The sequence below is a fragment of the Trachurus japonicus genome, chromosome 18 (genome assembly GCF_045865225.1).
Source record: "Trachurus japonicus isolate A0001 chromosome 18, Traja_1.0".
Lineage (NCBI taxonomy): Eukaryota > Metazoa > Chordata > Actinopteri > Carangiformes > Carangidae > Trachurus > Trachurus japonicus.
The window spans coordinates 29,029,171-29,049,790 of NC_140924.1; the positions used below are offsets into that span (position 1 = coordinate 29,029,171).

The 20,620-nt window shown below is 43.7% G+C and overlaps 1 protein-coding gene across 3 annotated transcripts in view; it reads left to right on the forward strand.

Moving 5' to 3' along the window:
- slc8a4b (solute carrier family 8 member 4b) overlaps positions 1-20,620 on the forward strand; it is a 115,569-nt gene that overhangs the window by 36,830 nt on the left and 58,119 nt on the right. For all 3 annotated transcript variants that reach the window (XM_085759414.1, XM_085759411.1, XM_085759413.1), the window contains one exon: positions 19,401-19,660. In XM_085759414.1, the coding sequence (XP_085615540.1) occupies positions 19,480-19,660 (181 nt within the window). In that variant the 5' untranslated portion in view covers positions 19,401-19,479. The remainder of the gene's footprint in view (positions 1-19,400; positions 19,661-20,620) is intronic.

The following is a 20,620-nucleotide window of genomic DNA, read 5'->3' on the forward strand; positions in this document are numbered from 1 at the left end:
TCTTTAAACGAAAGAGACAATTTTAGATTAATCCGAAAAAAAATGGGCGAAGTGGTGAAATGACTGTGGCCCGCTCTTTGTGCCATTTCATCAAAGGAGCCTGTTGTCTGTCCAAAGTTCACTGGGAGATCACATAGAAGCGTCTGTGTCAGGCTGCGGTGTCAGAAAAAAAGAAAAAGATGATTTGATCATTTCTCAGCTCTGTGAAAAACCGATGTAATGGGGGAAAAAAAAAAAAAATCAGATCCTTTTGTGTGATGTTTCTCAGACAGGATTCGGCTTCGTTGTGTTCAGGTTTTGCCCGCCAGCGTTTCAGGAGTGAAGCATCCGAGAAGTTTGTTCTTCAGCATTTCTAACACTGTTAGGAGTTGTTTTGCTGACATTCACTTTTGTTTCATTCTGTAGGTACAAGCTGAACACGCTTACACTTTATCTCTGTTTTCCATCTCTGTTTCCTAAATAGTTTATACTGTAAAACAGAGGGAAAACTCATTTGACTGCTTCACTGACTTTTTAGTAAATAAAAAAAATGGAACAAATGAAATGCAAACTGATTGTTTTGGGTTATGCTGCTTATACAGCCACAAAACAAGCTTCTCATTCTTTTGTGATGGGTCGAAATTGGAAACAATTATTATTTGTCTTTTAGGTTTTATTTTGTCTATTTCCACCAACATCCAAGGATCTGGTAGTTCAGCTGCTGGATGCTCAGAGCCGAGGGGATCAAACAGGCCGTTGATTCTCTGTGGGTTCTTCGCTACGTGTGACATCTTTTACATTACATGACACGTTATGTCATCCATTATTGCCCCCAAAGTACTGAAAAAAGCTCAGGATTACCTCTGGCACCCGTGACTGATCTGGGAACATGTTTGTTCAGAAGCTGCGTATCACAATCAGAAACTTTCATAATGATCCCCACGGGGATTGAGCTGTTTTCAGAATCCAGCTCTTCCAAAAAGTAACTTAAGCTGATCTGCTTTTACTTTTTAATTTTTTTTTTTTTTACCTGATCTACTTTGATCTCTTGCGGTTACAGTCTCAGTTCCACTTTGTCTCAGTGTAGTGGGTAATCTGACATGGAGTGCATTTCAAAATTAAACATCCCGAGCTCGCCTGCGAGGCCGGAGATGAATGCATTAGAGGCCAGACAAATTGGGTGAAATTGTGGCCCCCACCACTCTGGACGGAGCTAATGGAGCCGCTACCGAGGCCGTGGCCAAACTGCCCTGCGTGGCTGCTGCTGAAACTGATCCCTGCCTGCACAGATTGTGCCTGTGCAAAATATTATGTCACGCATTTTCGTTTTTTTTCTTTTCTGCAAGGACCTCTTCCTCTTTATCTTTTAATGTTTATGTAAGAGATTCCAGACGATGAGCGAGTATTGTCATTCATAGAACAATTAGAGTATAACGTGGCGTTGCGTGCTGTGGTTTTCACTCTGCAGATGATTGGAGGGTTTAAGGATTTCGTGCAGGATGTAGCATCTTACCAGAGGCTTATACACCACTGAAGACTGTGCCTGTATCTGCACTTGTGTGTGTGTAGGATTTTTTATTCCTCCTCAAGGTTAAAATGGAAATCCACACCATCCATATTAGTCAGGTTGTACTGTATATCTCCAGCTCCTGACTTCTCCTCCTTTTTTTTTAATAGCGCTCCCTCATTCCCTCCGCTCACCGCTGTATTTGATGCTCTCTCTTTTGTCAGCCGCGTCGTAAATATAAAGCGTTGTTTTCTAATCTCCTCTCCTCTCACGGCCTCGTCCTCTATTGATTGCGGCTGCCGTTAATTAACAGAATTTATTCCTAATGAGCCAAACACTGATTACCTTGTTGCGGTGGTAGAGACGGCTTCTTGCTGTGCAGACAGACCTTCAAGCGCGAGGTCACAGTCATCAGACCACCCTGGCTTTGCACCAGAGCTGATTTGAGTTAGATTGCAGCTATAGCAGCAGCGGACCCAGGAGGTTTGCACCAAACAACTGGAAAATAGCTGCTTCATGCTGCCAACTCTCTCTGAAAAAGAGAAATCAAGGGGTGAGCTGTGGGTTTCCTGAGCATTATGGGGTTTATGTCTCAGAAATATCTCACAGGGGAAGCTTTCCTAGAGGATGGAGGGGGGATAGTACATTCTGTTTGCATTCATGTGTGTGTGTGTGTGTGTTTGTCAGAACAGCAGGCCTCCTGCTGTTTATCCGGTGATGCAACAGGCAGCTTGTTCAGGCTTTTGCACATCACACAGAGGAAAGTTGTCTCTTCATCTTGTCAGTGTTGTCACACTGGATCCCACATCTCTCCTAATCACTCTGTATGCTCATAAGTGGGAAAGGCATTATACATCTGTGTGTCATTCTTACTTCTCTAAACTGAAATCACAGGAAACTCAACTGTTCTCAAAAGTTTGGCAGTTATTCTGCACCTCATGACTCGTTCTGACTGACATTTGCCAAATGTAACAAGATGTTACAAAAACCTTGACAATAGAATGATAATGGATGTGGTGCACGGTTTTGCAGACTTGTCTCTTTTGTCCTTGTCACATTAAAGGTAGGGTAGCAGATCCTGGAAAACAGTTCCAGCAGGCTACATTTTCATAATACAAGATTCAAAAGTCCGAGCCCCTTTCCTCAGACTTCTCTCTGAAGCCACGCCTCCAGAGTGCAGGAACGTGCAATGCTTGTTCTTTTCTACCATAACGTTGCTGCAACTGTCTTGAATTTAGCAAGCTAGCATAAGCTCTGGCTCTGTGATTCATTTCTGTGTTGTACATTGTTTGTGTATGTAGTAGGTACAGTATGTGCAGAGATGGGAGGGAGGGGCAGATGGCAATTTGATAGACACATCGCGATCCAATGAATTTGTTTGTGGCGTTCAAAATGATTGGACGGTGTTTTACAGGGTTATCTGTTCCACAGGTGACTGATTATTTTTATTTTTGTGAAGAAGCATTTAATTAATTGGTTGCAATAGGGGCGTGATGAGCATTTCAGGTAATGCAGTAAAAAAATACTCCAGAAAAAGATCCCCTCCCTGACCTTTAAAGGGATAGTTCAACATTTTGACCATTGCCATAATCCCTATAGCCATAGCAGTAGGTTTCATCAAATACACAAGCCAACAACTCCAAAACGCTCTGGTGGACAAGTTGTGACCTGCACATTCACCATGCTATGAGATAATAACAGAACGTTACGAGACGGAGTTGTTTTCAAGGTAAATTCATGTAAAACCACTGATGCACGTTCCTGTCGAGATTTTCAGCAAGCAGTCTCTGCATTTCCCTCGAAAACAACTCCGTCTCGAAACATTCCGTTATTATCTCATAGCGTGGTGAATGTGCAGGTCACAACTTGTCCACCAGAGCGTTTTGGAGTTGTTGGATTGTGTATTTGATGAGTTTGATGAGGGAAACCAAGAAATCCCATTAGCCTCCGTAGCGTAGCTCTGAGCAGCTTGCGGCTCTGCTCCGCCGTTCAAAAAATAGCTTGCACCGACAATTAAAGGTAACAAACCTAGTGCTAAGACTATAGGGATTATGGCAATGGGCCAATTTGCCAAAATGTTGAACTATCCCTTTAAAGTGCCCTTAATGGAAGATGCTATGTGATTTTGAGTGATTAAACAGTTGTGTTAATATATAGAAGCACTGGGGGCAGTTAAGCCTCTATCTGATTTCTGGTCAGTGTGACCACTGGGCGGAGCGGCCTGACTGACTACATGCAAAACTTTTGGTTTCACTTCATCACAAATGACTGCAGGGAAACAGCATCTCTATTAGACTTTATTGGTGTGTGAAAGGAACATAAAACGATGCTGTGAAATCATCCGTTTACTGCAGATCAGAGCAATGAAAATGAAAAACTTCCAGCTGTGTTTGTTCTATTTATTCTCATCATCCATATGCAGCGGCGTATTGTGCTGCAGCAGCCTGAACGGGCGCAGTCCGATTCGTGATAAAGCTACTCGCTATAAAGCAAAAGTCAATTGATCGCTTGTGGGTTTCCTGTGGATATGGAGCAATTAATGGGCTTAGAAACATCTAGATGTATCTTCAAAGTGCCCACCCCCCCCACCTCCTCCCCCTGTTCCCCTCCTTCAAATCTCAGAGGCCCCCGAAGAAGAAGTGTTTGGCTGCAGGAGTCGTTCTTTAATCAATGCTCACACAAGTAACAGGCTAATCCTTCTACTGAGCTCCCCAAATACTCAATGGAGACGGAGCACAGAGTGTACAACCCCCGAAAACTGCATGTGCTGTGCAACCAGGACGCTGTAGAAGTCAAGATGGTGACTTTATTGGGGAGATGAGAATTGGAGGGTGGATCTCAGCAGAGTGAATGTGTGTGACAGTGAGACAGTGGGTTGGAATCGAGGCAGAAATCCCCAGAAACACCGCCCTGCCCTCCATCTCTCACACCGCCGTCTCCTTTCATTTGTGCGTATAGGCAGTGTGTTGTTGCCTTGTGACCTTGAGGCGCGTCCGGCCGCTGATTGCCAGGGCCTCTCTGGTGTTGCCGCTGGTAATGCTGTGAATTGATTCAGCGCCGAGCTCCCCTGAAAAAAAAAAATTCTCCCTCTCCTAATCTGAATCTCTCTCTCTACCTCGCTCATTTTTTTTTTTTTTTGTCTTCTGTGTCTTTGTCCCTGCTCACCTCGCTCATCTGCGGCTGAGCCTGCGCCCCCGTGTTGCCAAGCTCATCGCTTATCTGTCCCAGTCATTACAACCCTGACAGCACCGCTCCATCCATAATCATTGTTTGTCTCTGTGCATGTGAGGAAGGCATATGCTAATGTTTGTTTGTGTGTGTGTTTGTTTGTGTGTGTGTGTGCCGATATCCCGTCTAGCAGGTGCAGCGATCTGTTCTGTTCTTCCTAATAAATAATAAAGGCTCATTCCAGCGACTTCACATTGTGTTCACCCAGCATTTGTGTGGGTGTACGTGAGCCCAAGAGCGAAACATTACAGCTCCCTCGCCTCTCTGATATCCAACAATACATATGCCCACCCACTCCCTCACCCACCACCCACCACCCACCCGCCCACGCACTCACACACCCACGCGCTGCTCCACACTCCCGCTCCGTAATTACAGCAGGGACGTTCTCTCAGCAGATTGCGAGCGCAGATGAACGTGTTTTAAGACGAGTATCGGTTTATATTCAGAGAATAAATAAATAAATCTGTTCATGTTGAGCTTTGATTGAAGCGCTTCTCAGGATGTCAACAGGATATTGGACACAGTGTTTTTTCACACCTGTGGAAAATGTGCAACACAAGTCTGTGATTGACATTGTAATTTTGTTGGATGAATCAATCCCAGATCCCACTGAGGCTTTAATATAGCTACAGTGGGAGAAAATATAAGGACCACTTTATACTTCTCCTAATATAATATATAATATAAATGTAGTGCTGTTTAGTTGAGGAGATGCTGTGTGTGGTGCTGTGCCGTTGGCCTCGGCTTGTTACGGTAATCTCCACTTAACAGTTTAATTTATGAGGAAAACCCTCTTATCTAATTGATTTAGTTAATGTCGTCCCTATGAATAATCAGCTGACATTACTCTTTGGTTTCTCTCCCATCTGGCTGACACACACACACACACGCAGACACACGCACGCACACTGAGTGCATCACCCACTCATTTCATACCCATAATGATAATGATAATAACTTTCCCATCCCATTAATCACTGTGGTAACACCACAACAGCACAGAGGCGTGTTCGCTCTCTGCTTCCCACTCTCGTTTTCTGTCCTTTTTCTCCCCCACCTCTCTCTCTCTCTCTCTCTGTCGCATGTCTGTGTGTTCCAATGAAAGACCAGGATGATCAAAAGAAAAACGCAGCGAAGTCTCAGTGAGGTGTTGGGTCCAACATGCTGCTGGAACTGCCTCGCTGCTCCTTGGCCTTGAATCTCTCTAAGTCTCTGAACTCCACTTATTCAAAGGATTTCCCCCATTTGGTGTTTTGATGAAGGTGGTGAAAAGCCGCTGTTTAACATCTTGGCCCAGAATCTCCCATATTAAGATGGTGAGGGGTCAGAGCATGTGATTTTCATACTCATCAAAGCATTCAGTGACCTTTCAGGAGACAATCTGTCATCATCAGCACTGACATGTCTCATCACAGGGCAAAAGTGATCACGCACTAACTCTGTATTAAGCCACAGGGTTCCCTCACTGTGGTCTCATTCATATATATATTACAGTATACACACGTTTCTAATTCACCTGCAGCATCTTCTAATCAATACCTTTGACTATCTATCTATCTATCTATCTATCTATCTATCTATCTATCTATCTATCTATCTATCTATCTATCTATCTATCTATCTATCTATCTATCTATCTATCTATCTATCTATCTATCTATCTATTAGGGCTGGCACGATATGCTTTTCTCCCGATTTGATTCTTCTACGATTTTTTGGATGGCGATTCGATTTAAATTGCGATTCTACGATATTGCCGATTCTCTCGATTTTTAGTCTGCATTTTTAACATTTATCTGCACACAAATACTGTAGGAGCCTATAAATTAACATACTCCATTATAAAGTGAACTTAAACCCTTTTCAAAACCTGTACTCTCTGTATGTAAAAAAAGGCTAACAAATGCACATTGCACAATATTTAAAAAAAATCCCCCCAAAAAAAATCCCCCCCAAAAAAAATTCCCCCAAAAAAATCGATTTTTGAAAAAAAAAAATCGATTTAAAAATCGTCAAAAAAGATATCGCGATATTTATGTGAATCGATTTTTTCTCCCACCCCTACTATCTATCTATCTATCTATCTATCTATCTATCTATCTATCTATCTATCTATCTATCTATCTATCTATCTATCTATCTATCTATCTATCTATCTATCTATCTATCTATCTATCTAACATAACTGTTACTGAACATGACTGTCTGGTCAAGTGTGAACGTCTTTTAAACCACAGGACAGTTTAATGGTGTCTGAGGGTTAATGGTCGTTTTTATAATGACGGTTCAGTTGCGTGTGTTTATCCTCTCATTTGACCATCAAACAGATTTATCTTTTAGAAGAAAATAAAAATCTAGATTTACTTTAATCTGAAAGCAAATAGAGGAAAAACATTCATTTAGCCCGATAGAAGTCCACTTTTATGTAAGCTGCTGTATGAAATCCCCTGGATTTTAGTTTTAATATCGAGCTTCAATTAACAAATGTTTTCCACCTTTGTAGTCATTTCATTTTTTTTTTCTGATCATTTTGGTTGTTTTGGGTTTTTGCATCTCACTGTAGTTGTTTTCAGCTTCTTTGTAGCCACTTTAACTCTCCCTCTGGTCTTTTTCATGTGTTTTCATCTAGTCATTTTGCTTGTCATTGTGGCTGTCTTGTGCGTTCTTTTCAGTCTATCTGTGGTCACTTTGTTACTCTGTGTGCCGGTCGTTCTGCTTGTCTTTGTGTTGGATTTTGCCAGCACACAGGTGACGGGCAAAGAGTGGGATTATGGCCAACCAGAGAAAACAGACGCATTATGTGTGTGTATGTGTGTGTGTGTATATATAGAAACTGAGAAATGACAGCAAGAAGCATGAAAAGTGTGGAAAATGGTTGGCTTGAACAACATGATTGGCTGTACGCTGTTACCATAGTGACTAATGGGATACCAAACTTATTATCAGTGTATAGCATGCAGGGGGCGGCTGATGCTGTGAGTGTGTAGAAAGATCCACACAAGAGAGTGTGTGTTTAGGGCAGAGAGTGCTTGTGCGGACAAAGTGGAAAATTGTGTGTTGGTGAGTGTGAAGACATGACATTAAGTGTGTGTGAGCTTTGACAGGTGTGTGTGTGTGTGTGTGTGTGTGTGCTTCATCACTCAGGAATATAAGAGAGAGAGATCAGGAGGGATTAATGCAACTTCCAATTATTGTTCCTGTGTTTGCATTCTCTCCCTCTCTTTTTCCTCTCCTCCCTCCATCCTCCTCCTCCCTTGGACAAACACTCGTGAATGAACAAATGACCTTCCTCCTTTCTCTCTCTTCTTCGTTCCTTTAAGCTCTCAGTGACAAGGGGATTTCCTTTAGCCTTTTTATTAAGATTGCTGTTATTTGTCACACAAGAGAGATGGAGGGAAGGGGGAGGAGGAGAGGACTGAGCGAAAAGCACTAAGACATAAAGAGAAAGGAACAGGTAGTGGAAGTAGGGATGAGGAGAAAAGGGTGGGAGACAGAAACGGAAGACAAAAGAAATGATGTAGAGAGAAAAGAGATGAGAAGGAGAAGGAGAACGGGCATGGATGGAGAAAAGAGGGAACAGAAAGAGGAAAAGAAAGCAAGAAAAACTTACATCATCCATCTAAAATAAGCCCGGGGGGTGAGGAGGATGTTTGTGATGATAAACTCTTCACCCTCACTGACTTTGCCACACACACACACATGCAAATGTGCGTCCTCCTTATTTGCGTCTTGCTGGCCAGCTTTTGTCACAGATGCAGCTTGAGTCGTCGGTCGCCTTCAGCTCATACATCAGCTGTTTATTAGCACTGATTCAGCTTCAACATGCAGCTGAAATAAACGGTCACTCACTTCATCCAGATTTTACTTGCTGAAGATAATGAATCTTAGTTGAAACGCTCATTTAGAGGTGTCATTTATCACTCGCCACCATATGTGATGAATTTAGGTTTTTCTTCCCCCCCCAGGAACTTGCTTGAGACATGAATCCACATAGAGGCTTTTTAAGTCAGACGGATAACGGTTCAGAAGATGACACACTCCTCTATCTATCATCATCTGACAATGCGCTCTTCTCCCTATAATGTCACTCAACAGTGTGATTTCCCCGCGGGTGCTCACACTTATCCTTATAACTTGCCTGAGCTCTTACACACCCACATAATTGGCAGCCGTGTTTGCAGCTAAAGAAGCAAAACTCAGATCTGTTGTGCAGTGATAATCCTGTTCCTAATATGTGCAGGAAGTTTCCAAATGAAAGTTTAAAGCTCCCAGGTTTTACACTTTCCCCTGTGTTGATCCATAGGAACATATATTTCTGGATTTTAAGCAGCAAAAACCTTCCTAGTGCAGTTTTACATCTCCTCTCTCAGGCTTCTCCCTGGAGCTGTGGTAACAGCAGGTCAGTGAGCCAATCAGGAGAGGAGGGTCACAGCCTTTCCTCTGATTGGCTGACTTTTTCTTCGAGAGATCTCTGAGTGATTTGACAAACCAAATCCTGCAAGGTTGGATGTTGGGTCCAGGTGGGCGGGATTGAGGCTAGGCTGAGGGAAGGACTGCGTCGTTGTGACATCACAACATCCACAGTGTAGATGATAGAACCTTTATGATCGCACCACAAATATGGACAATCTTGCATTTTACAATATGGGACCTTTAAAACCACATTTGCAGCAGACACATTTCTCAACACTTACACATGTACAGTATATGCATGAAAAAAACATACAGTACATGGGGTGCTCGTTGGTCGAGTGGTTAGAGAGCAAGTCCCATGTTGGCATGTGCCTGAAGTACCGATCGCTGGCTTGACTCCCGACCCAGACGATCTTAAAGAGATACGCCAACATTTTTTTTCATGTCTTGCCTCACTCCCGAGTCCATGACAAGCAAATAGACACCATCCTTTTGACTGTGCGTGCAGTAACAAGGGAGACAGAGCCCATATCAGAGATAGAGCCCGAGCTAATTAGCTTAGCTCAAACGCTGGAAGTGTAGTATAGGTAGTGTTAGCCTGCCTGTCAGAAACTGATTTCATTTTAGCTCTAAACTCTGTAAATATATCACTTTATCGACATTTCAAACATTTTTAGGTGAGAAAGTAGCCGTTTAGATCAGCAGTGTGTCGTTAATTTGTCTAAATACCAGCTGTTTATAATTTTATTCGGACGAATTCGGCGCTACTCAAGCTAGCCGTTGTGACCAACGCACTTCCGGTTACTTTCACAAAATAAAACACCCATTGCCCTTTACATACAGAAAACCATGACGATAGAATTTGTGCTTTTTCTTTGCAATAGGAAGCTAACCTACCCTCGATGTAGCTAGCTTGAACCAAAATAAACGGTTTTTGCTTGAACCCTCCGTTTTGACCGATCTTGTTTCGGCTAACACTACTGTACCGATACTTCCAGCGTTTGAGCTAAGCTAATTACAGGCAATACGGGCTCTATCTCCCTTGTTACTGCACGCACAGTCAAAAGGATGGTGTCTATTTGCTTGTCATGGTCTCGGGAGTGAGGCAAGACACGAAACAATGTTGGCGTATCCCTTTAAGCGTATGTCATTCCCCCAGTCTCCCTCTCTCCCTGCTTTCCTGTCTTTCTACACTGTCCTATCAAATAAAAGCAAAATATATATACAGTATATAAAAAAAAAACATCCATAAAACATCAAAACGAGCATACACCCTCCTTGTGATAAGTATTTAAAAAAAAAAAAAAATTCTACCTCCAAAGTTGGGAGCTGATTTTGATGCCTCTTGCCAATGACACACAACACCCACACACAATATATAATGTTCAATCCACACACACTCAAACATGATCACACACACACGTGCTAACACCACACACACAGCCCGTCTCATCATATCATGCATTATCTTCTCCCGTATTAATGTCACAGCCCATTAAAACCCTTTTAACCCCATCTGACTGATGTCCTCGCCTACACAGACTTCCACGTGTTCATGCGGCTGATGAAGGGACAGAGACAACGGGAGGAAACACTATTAAAGATACATGAGATCTTCGGCTGCAGCAGCACAGTCTTCTACGTAGTAGCACTTCATATAGTTCCACGTAACATAGAACAGCAGTGAAAAACGTCAGTATGAAGAAGTAAAAGAAAAAACATTCAAACGTAGAAAGAAACAGACGTGAAGGGAAAGGAACAGAGTTGAGCTTTATTGCCAGAGGCAGGATAATATTAACCTACGGTGACATGGTAGTCTGTGGTGAATTGGTATGCTGCAAATAAAGGAGCCAGACTCTTTTGGGAGCAGGGAGCAGCAAGACGTCTTTAGTCATGAACTTCACTTCACCTTCTCCAGTTTCTTACATTATTCTGAGGCCGGAGAGCCGTCCTACTGTGCAACCGCATGGGGAAGGAGGAGGAGAGGCTTTTAAGTGAGGAGGAGAAGGCTTTTTGGAGGGGTAAAGCAGAAGGAGAGGGTGAGAATGAGCGGAGAAAAGGAGGAAGTTGTGACCAAAAGCCGTGGGATTATATACAAGCTCTTCTCTTTCTCCCAGTCTTAACCTTTGCGACCTTGGCTGCAGGCTTGATCCGACTTTCTACAAATCATATGACTCCAGCTGACGTCCAAACATGACATGCAATGGTGTGTTTGCATGTGTGTGAGCAATATGTGCCCCCAGCGTATACAGTACTGTAGCATGCACACAGTACTGGTTCTGCAGTATACTGTACCTGTGGGTGTGCAATGCTGTACATATACACTGTGTAGCCTACATCTGTGCAAGTGTGGCTGCACGTTGTGTGTTTGCTTAGAGATATGAATGGATGTGTGTGTGTGTGTGTGTGTGTGTGTGTGTGTGTGTGTGTGTGTGTGTATGTGCTTCTGAAAAAGTGTGTTTGTCCAAAGAGTGATGGATGAGCCCAGAGGCAGATCAATGTTGAGCACAGTCCTGTAGGGAGAGACACTGAGTGACCACCAGAGTACCGACCACACACACACACACACACACACTGCTGACAGCTGTTCCCCGCTGAAGTATTTTTGTTTTAGTAAACTTTAGGGCAACTTTTCCTTCAACTGTGTGCGACTTTCAAATAGAATATTCAGTGTGTGTTCTTTTGAAGGAGTAAATTTAGTAAATGAGCCCTCCCCCTCCCTCCTTTTTTTTTTTTTGTTAATTCGCGTGACTTTGTCTGTCTCTCCAAATGAAAGCAGAGTGAGGAACAGGTGCATCAGTGGCTGCTTCCAGACCCAGTGGGATGCTTTTGAAGCAACAAAAATATGTGCTGCGCTCCATTTTGTGCAAAATCTGGAAAAAAAAAAAAGGAAAAACCAAAAAACAAGCCTCTGCAGTGAGCGTCTAGACTGAATGCGATGCGTTCACTGGCATCTTTACATCTTTCTGAAAAGGTGTCATGGGATAAGAGAAGAAAAGAAGATATATAAAAAGAGTGCATGTGTGTGTATGTAGCCTACATATATTTATAAATGTTATCAAAAGCCCAAAAGCAGAAGCTCAGTGATGCATGTGCAGCGCTCTGCAGTCTGCAGCCACTTCTATCGGCGTTTGGAGGCGACAGCCAGGCTGCATCCCTGATGTTTCTCTTCTCGTTCCACTGGGCTGCGTTTCGCCATCGCCTTCAATCTGCGCGGCGCTCCAGAGTACGGGCAGCGCTCTCTAACATGCTTGGACAGCTGTATCCACAGCCCAGTGGGGCGCGTTCACTATCGCCCTTAAATCTGCCTAATTACGCATCTCATCAGCTCTTCAGCCGCTCGATAGCTGTAATCCCAGAGCCACACACCCTCACGCTCTGCCTCTCCATCTCCACCTCTTCCTTTATCTCTGCACATCTCCTTCCTGCCTTTCTTGGGTTTTTTTTTTTTATCTCAACCTCTCATTTCTTTTTCTCTCTACCTTTTCCTCTTACTCCCCTCCTTTCCTCCACCCCCCCTTCCCTCCCTCTCTCTCTGTTGCATCATCCCCCTCCCCTCGTCTCTCCTCTAATCTTCGTCCTAACCAAGTACCCGGGCTCTGAGCTCTCTGTACCACAGGCAGCCAGAGCCACTCCGCTGCCCCTCCCACAGTAACTGCCCCCCCCCTGGGTTTGCCTCGCTGCCTCATTACCCCCCTCCTCTGCATCCTCCCCAAGCATGGAGCTTCCACTGCTACATCCAAAGATCAGTCACGCATGCACTTCTTATGAACACACACACACAGACACTTCCCCATGCACATGCTTACACCCTGCAAATTGTGATGCACAGCACAACACCAGTTCTATAGACAGAGAGATGATTCGTTATGAAATAGTCTTAATCTATCACAGAGAAAATGTTAGTTTCTCCCTTTTTATTTGTCTTTCACTCTGAGACGGTGCCTTAAGAGGCATAGTGGCCTTAAAGTGCCATAAAAACAAAAGCATAACTCTGGATTCAAAGTTGGAGAAGGCAATGACAAAATAAACTCCCAGCTGTCAGAGAGTATAAATCCAGGTTGAGCCACTACTGTGTTGTAGTTACATAAAATGTCTTCACCTGCAGGGAGAAGAGATATTACAAAACCTAAAACACTACCTGCACTTTTCAGCTCAGGCGTTCCTCGGGGTGTTTGAGGAGTCACTGGTGATTTGCACCAAAACTCTGATGTGATTGCCCCTCACTTTTCTTTAACACTTGATACTGTATTAGGTCATACTGTATCTGTAGTCAAGGCGGCGGTGGCTGTGTGAAGGAAGAAGGAAGATGCACAGAGACGGATGGACAAATGAAAGTCCGAATGCGATTTGAGTCTGTAAAGACGTGATGAATCAAATGTCATTTAACCCTGAGACAACATTAGCCCTCTGCAGTGTGTGTGTGCGTGTGTGTGTGTGTGATGATTCATGGTGCCAAACGAGGCAGAGCAGCGAAGCACTGCTGATGTGATATGAATCAACAACCGCGGTCAGTGTTCTTACTGTTTTCAATAAACTGGTTGAAGCTTGTGCGTGCGTGAGTGCGTGTGTGTGTGCGCACGCGCTTTACTGTGGGTGTGAATATGTGTGTTGTCTGCCTTCATCTCTTCCTCCACCCCCTCTGGGGCACATGCTATACTTAACATTTTCCAAATTTCAATTTTGAGGCAAACATTGTTAGTCTAGTTTATTCAGCCACTGTTTCTGCAGGCAGGTCATTGCTGGTGTCTGTAGCTGTACAGATAACACAGCTGAATTTTACATGATTTCTTTATTTATCTAAGCTATCTAGGCTTCTAAGATCTAACCCTTAAGATTTCAATCAAGATCGATTTGACATCTGTGTCACTTTGGCAACATCGTATGTGATTTAACATAATCTAAACCAGCCCACTGAGTAAAAACCCCCAAAAACCCAAATGTGCCCCAGTTCTGTGGACACATTTCTGGTGAGTGATCACTGTCTGTGCTAACCATCATGACAGGTACGCATTACGTAAACAGAGAGGATGTTATCAGAGAGACGGTTACACTGGATTACATGCTGCTTCATTTCCTTGTAAATCCCTGCTGCTGCTGCTGCACAGAGGGGTAGTTACAGAATATGAATATGTTGAATTGCTATTGCGTAATGCAGACCATAAAATGTATCAAAAATGAGATCTGATCATCATCAGCAGTTTTTTTTTATTCCCCCAGATTTTTTATTTGAAGACATTTTGCAAAAATAAAAGTCTCCTCTTCAGTTTACATCGACGTCTCTCAGCCTTTTACAAGAAAATGCTGTAAACATGCATCATCCAATTATCAAATTACCTGATGCTACACACACACACACACACACACACACACACACACAAGCATATGTACGCGCCAACATTGTGAACACCTGTTAGCTTGATTGAAGGCAGAACAAAACAAACATTTCAGGGTGGCATGGTTTTCAATTTCATGTGTGCAATTGTGTACGTGTGCACATTTGCATACATGTCTCCACATGTCCCAGTGTGCATGAGCATCACTGTCAGTCTTGAGAAAAGTCAGTGCAAGTCATGGTGTGTGTGTGTGTGTGTGTGTGTGTGTATGATCTGTCAGAATGATTCATGTCTTACAAAAGGAAGCCCGGGGGAATTAAGGGACACACTCATACATACATACATACATACATACATACATACATGCACAAGGATTAAGAAGTCATTTTAAAGGGATAGTTTTAGAACAGCAGAGCAGAGCCGCGAGCTGCTCAGAGCTACGCTACGGAGGCTAATGGGATTTCTTGGTTTCCCTCATCAAACTCATCAAATACACAATCCAACAACTCCAAAACACTCTGGTGGACAAGTTGTGACCTGCACATTCACCACACTATGAGATAATAACAGAACGTTACGAGACAGAGTTGTTTTAGAGGTAAATTCATACAAAACCGCTCATGCGCGTTGCCTTTAGGGACAGTTTTTCAGCAAGCAGTCTCTGTATTTACCTCGAAAACGACTCTGTCTCGCAACGTTCCGTTATTATCTCATAGTGTGGTGAATGTGCAGGTCACAACTTGTCCACCAGAGCGTTTTGGAGTTGTTGGATTGTGTATTTGATGAGTTTGATGAGGGAAACCAAGAAATCCCATTAGCCTCCCTAGTGTAGCTCTGAGCAGCTCGTGGCTCTGCTCCGCCGTTCTAAAAATAGCTTGCACCGACAATTAAAGGTAATGAACCTACTGCTATGACTATAGGGATTATGGCAATGGGCCAATTTGCCAAAATGTTGAACTATCCCTTTGAGAGTTGGATACACACTCACTGGTATGAAAAGAGGTAACAGAAAAAAAAACTATTTTTGCAGATTGACTCACACACACACATTGTGCAGTGGCAGCAGTCAGAGATTTGTTTACAGATGAGGACGACACGTTAGGAGTGATAAGGCTGGGCCGAGAGGAGGTGTGAAAGGAGAGGGCGAGCGAGCGGGGGATATGTAGAGGTGCTAGAGACGTGAAGTGGTGAGCGTGTGTGTAGGCGGAGAGAAAGAGAGACAGAGAGAGGGAAAGGCGGAGGGCAACGGGACATTAACTTCTGCACATACACAGAGAAGAAGTGAGGATGAGGACGAGCAGGAGGTGAAGGAACCTGTCGGAGGCTGAGAGGGAGGTGGAGATGGAGAAGATGGAGAAAAAAGCTGAGTGATGCTGATGACACAGCCTGGAGGAAGGCGGACGTGGGAAAACTTTGGAGCCGACACTTTCAGCATCATCAATATTTGAACCTATGCTGATTACATTTATTGATTTAAAGCTATAACTCATCTTCTCTATCATCAGATCAAACATGTAACAGGAAGTTGCTGTCAGGTTCCAGAGCTGTGACGCCTACAGCTGAAAATTAATTTACTCTGTTTACTATTTTGAGCTGTACATTTCATTCCCAACCTCATTATTTAAAAAAAAAAAAAAGAAAGAAAAAAATGTCTTTCATCAGTCAGCAGTGTGTGAAGTCTAATTTCTGTCTGAGGAGAATGAGAGAAACAAACAAGGGGAGAGGAGAGCGAGGGAGGGAGTGCAGGGAGCCGGCGGAGGGATGGGTGGTGGAGGAGAGGAGCCAGTGGAGTATTGAAGTGACAGGTTGTTGTCGGAGCAGCGAGACCCTGGAAGATAGATGACGACAGGGTCAGCAACTCCCCGCTAATGTCACGGCAGATGACTAACTGCGGTTGTTTGTGTGTGTGTATATTTGTGTGTGTGCGTGTGTTTGTGGGGAGGCAGGGTCAGCAATTTTTGGTCCAAGGCTGACTAACCCCGAGTGTGAAGTGTATGTGTGTGTGTGTGTGAGAGAGTATCTACAAGGTTGGCAACTTCTGAACTACAAGGTTGACACAGTTTGTGTTTGTGTACTGTATGTTCTCTGTGTTTTGTGTGTGTGTACATGTGTGCCTGGCTAATATACTGTATGTATGTGTGTTTCTGTTCCTCTGTTTGCAGTGTGCTCACTGATTTGACCCGTTTCCCTTCCTGTTTTCACTCACAACACATTCAGTCTCTGGTCCATGGGGAAAGACACTCTGCTCCCTCCTCATGGAAACATATTGCTGCTGCTGTATCCCAGCTCAGCGCCTGTTTACTGACACTGTAGAGCAGCGTTTACAGCTGGCTGCACTCACATAGGGTGGTCTATAATGACTAATGTGTAGAGATGCTCACATGAAGCCCTTTGATTCAAGGCCATTATTTCCGCTGGGGACTGCTGAGCTCCGAAGAACTGGTTTATACACTAGACCCACTGCAGTTAAGAGAGACTCATCCTAGTCCCGAGTGTTAAGAGTCACTATAGATGGAACATTTTGTCCTTAAAGGGATAGTTCAACATTTTGGCAAACTGGCACATTGCCATTATCGCTATAGTCATAGCAGTAGGTTCGTTACCTTTAATTGTCTGTGCAAGTTATTTTTAGAACGGCGGAGCAGAGCCGTGAGCTGCTCAGAGCTACGCTACGGAGGCTCATGGGATTTCTTGGTTTCCCTCATCAAACTCATTAAATACACAATCCAACAACTCCAAAACGCTCTGGTGGACAAGTTGTGACCTGCACATTCACCACGCTATGAGATAATAACAGGACGTTACTAGACAGAGTTGTTTTCGAGGTAAATTCATGCAAAACCGCTGATGAGCGTTGCTGTCGTGGGCAGTTTTTCAGCTGCCTCAAAAACAATGTTTCATTATTATCTCATAGCGTGGTGAATGTGCAGGTCACAACTTGTCCACCAGAGCGTTTTGGAGTTGTTGGATTGTGTATTTGATGAGTTTGATGAGGGAAACCAAGAAATCCAGGGTTTCCCGCAGCGCTTTCCTGTTAAGGCGGCCGCCTTAACAACAAAGAGCTGCCGCCTAAACTAACGTCTTTAAAAAAAAAAATAATGTAGCGATATTCGCCGCCGCCGCCCCCCCCCCCCCCCCCCCCTCCACCCCCGTCGGACGATGGCCGCATCCTCTCACACACATACACACCACAGAGAAGCGTGCATGCATAACAGCAGCGCGTGTGCGTGTCCCCCCCCCGACGATCGATCCGCTCCAACCCCCGTCAACAGATCAGCGCCGCCCCCCCCCCCCCGCGTCAACAGATCCGCGCTGCCACCCCCCCCCCCCGTCGACAGGTCACACACCACCTTAAATAACACATTTTCTGGGGGAAACACTGAAATCCCATTAGCCTCCGTAGCGTAGCTCTGAGCAGCTGGTGGCTCTGCTCCGCCATTCTAAAAATAGCTTGCACCAACAATTAAAGGTAACAAACCTACTGCTATGACTATAGGGATTATGGCAATGGACCAATTTGCCAAAATGTTGAACTATCCCTTTAACTGTGCAACAAGATTCAGCAGAAGAAGAGAGCGTGGAGATGTTTGACCCTGAGCTCATACCCTCAGGCAGCCGCAGCACCTCCTCTCTGACTGCATACAATTCTTTTTTGTTTTGGTTTCTTGGGTTTCTCTTTGGTAAACGAGTAAACAAGCTGTACCTGTACACAGAAACATATTACACATATACAGCATATTACATATTGTATTATTATCTTAAATTAATAACCTCTATGGCAGCATTTGGTGCTGATTAGGACGTGCAACCTGCAAAACCAATACACTGAGCTAAGAGATGCTAAAACACTCTGTGGAGCTGAAGGGAGCTGCTGCAACAGCAACAGTCACAGACCAGACCACATGTAACTTGTCTCATTTTTCACATAGAAATGTGAACAGTGTAGCTTTAACCATCCATAACCTAAAACGTACGCTCTGATTTTATTTGAAGAATCCACCAGTGTGCTGTCTGAGGAAGTGGTTTGGGAAGTGTCTGTGAACATCTATATTTTATTTGCTGCTGTGAAAACTTATCACCACTGGGATTCAGAGTCATGTTCTGGCTGAGGGGGCCGTGACTCTGCTCATTTATAAAAAAAACCAAAGCCCTCTGCTCTGGCCTAGATTACATAAACCCACTTCCATTTTCACACTGGTTATCTGTTATTATCACAAGTGATTTCAAGAGGTCTCTGGTCACATTTCAGTGAAGGAAGACCCGGCAAGAAAAACACTCTAATGAGACAGTTCATACTGTGCAGTGCTGAGAGAGATTTCTATCAAACTAAAGCTAAATTAAAAACGACCCTAGCTCTAATGTCCATATTACAAATGGAATGTGTGTCCACTCTTTGATCCATCTATAAGAAAAGGCTCCTATTGACTGTTCTGCAGTCCAGGCTAAAAACAAGAGGTGATTGATTTCTCTTATCGGCCTGCAGCACCTTCTTCAGCTTTATTACAGACGTGATTACTTTAACACACACACACACACACACACACACACACACACACACTGGCTACATGTGTAACATCATTTACAGCCCTTCTTTAATGTGTTGTATGGACTTGCTGTGATGTAATGGCCTTTTATTTGTAGTTTTTTATTCTATTTGATCTGTTTTTAATCCACAAATTAAGCATATTTTCAGCTACATTTTATTAAAATAAAGAATGTTAGTGCCTTTAATCACAGGTGTGAGGTTTTCTAACAGGACAGCTCATTCAGGGCTGTTTTCCCTCCCCTTTAATTGAAGGCACACAAACTAATCTAATCTAAAAGCAGCAGAGGACGTTTCTTGTAATGAATGGAATTAAAACAAAACTGAAATAGCTCAAGTGGTGCGACTGAAACAAACTCTCCTTTTGTCTCCTCTCTCTGTCTAACTCTAGGATTTGGACGTCACCTCACACTGAGCAGAGCCCGCAGAACGCAGTAGAGTCCAGTGAAGGCCCAGCCGCATCAGCAGAAATGGCTCCAGCAGCCATGTCTGTGTCTCCGACCTCTCTGACCTCCCTCCACCCTTCCCGCCTCTCCTCTTCCATCCTCTTCTTCTCCCTTTCTTTCTTGCTGCTCCTGTCGTGTCCTGGGTCGGCCCACGCAGGTTCATCTGAGAAAAACTGTACAGCTACCGGAGACGCCTGTCAGGAAGGTGGGTTGGTCGGTGGTCTTATCCGCGAATGTGCTGCAGTTTAATGTATGTAGGGAGGGATTAAAACGATTACATAGGATAGATTCAATACCTCTGTAATGCTTTCAACAAGTGCATCTTGGATTAAGCAGAGGAAAGAGTTAAAAGCCGTATTGATGTATTAGGTATATAGGACATTAATATCGTAAACAGATATAACATAATGATGTTCACTATCATTACAAAAATACACTGTATCCAATACCTCCACATTCATTTACAGTACTTCTTTCATTCTATTGGATTATTCAACAAATCCCATTGGTCCTTGTTAAAGAAACAATGAAGCATGACGTTTATGATCTATTATTATACTCATGTAATAATGGAGGCAGCACATATATTGAATTACATGGCTCGGCTGTGGTTAGTCAGTGATAGTATCCTGCAGATTTAATAGCCTCCATTGTCTCAACTCTGGAGCTATTCAGATAAAGGAAACAGAGCGCTACAGTTCACCTGAGGGTCAGCTGAAGCTCAGTAATATGCCATTCCCATAATGACATACAATGATATTCACATTAACGGCTGTTTACTTACCAGTCTAGGAGAAATGTTGTGGGTTCAGCATCAAATTTCATTCCTTTACTCACCAAGAGCTGTTTCCAGCTGTGGAATCCAACCCGCATGCTTAGCTTAGCTGAAGTTAGCATGCTAACCAGCTAGCCCTGCCTGGGAAATCCCAATCACTGACTCATCACTGTCCTCTCGGCCCTGAAGAAGCCTCTCAGAGATTGTGTTGTCAGTTCTTGTCTTGTAAAATCAACTGTGACTAAAGCTCTTGGCTAGAACTGGTGAGCAAACAGCTGTTGATGCTAACGCTACCTATGGAACAACTGGAAAACTTGGAAATGGCTTCTTTAAAGGAGACATATTATGCCCCTTTTCCACAAATTAAAATAGTTCCCAGGTGTCTTAAAG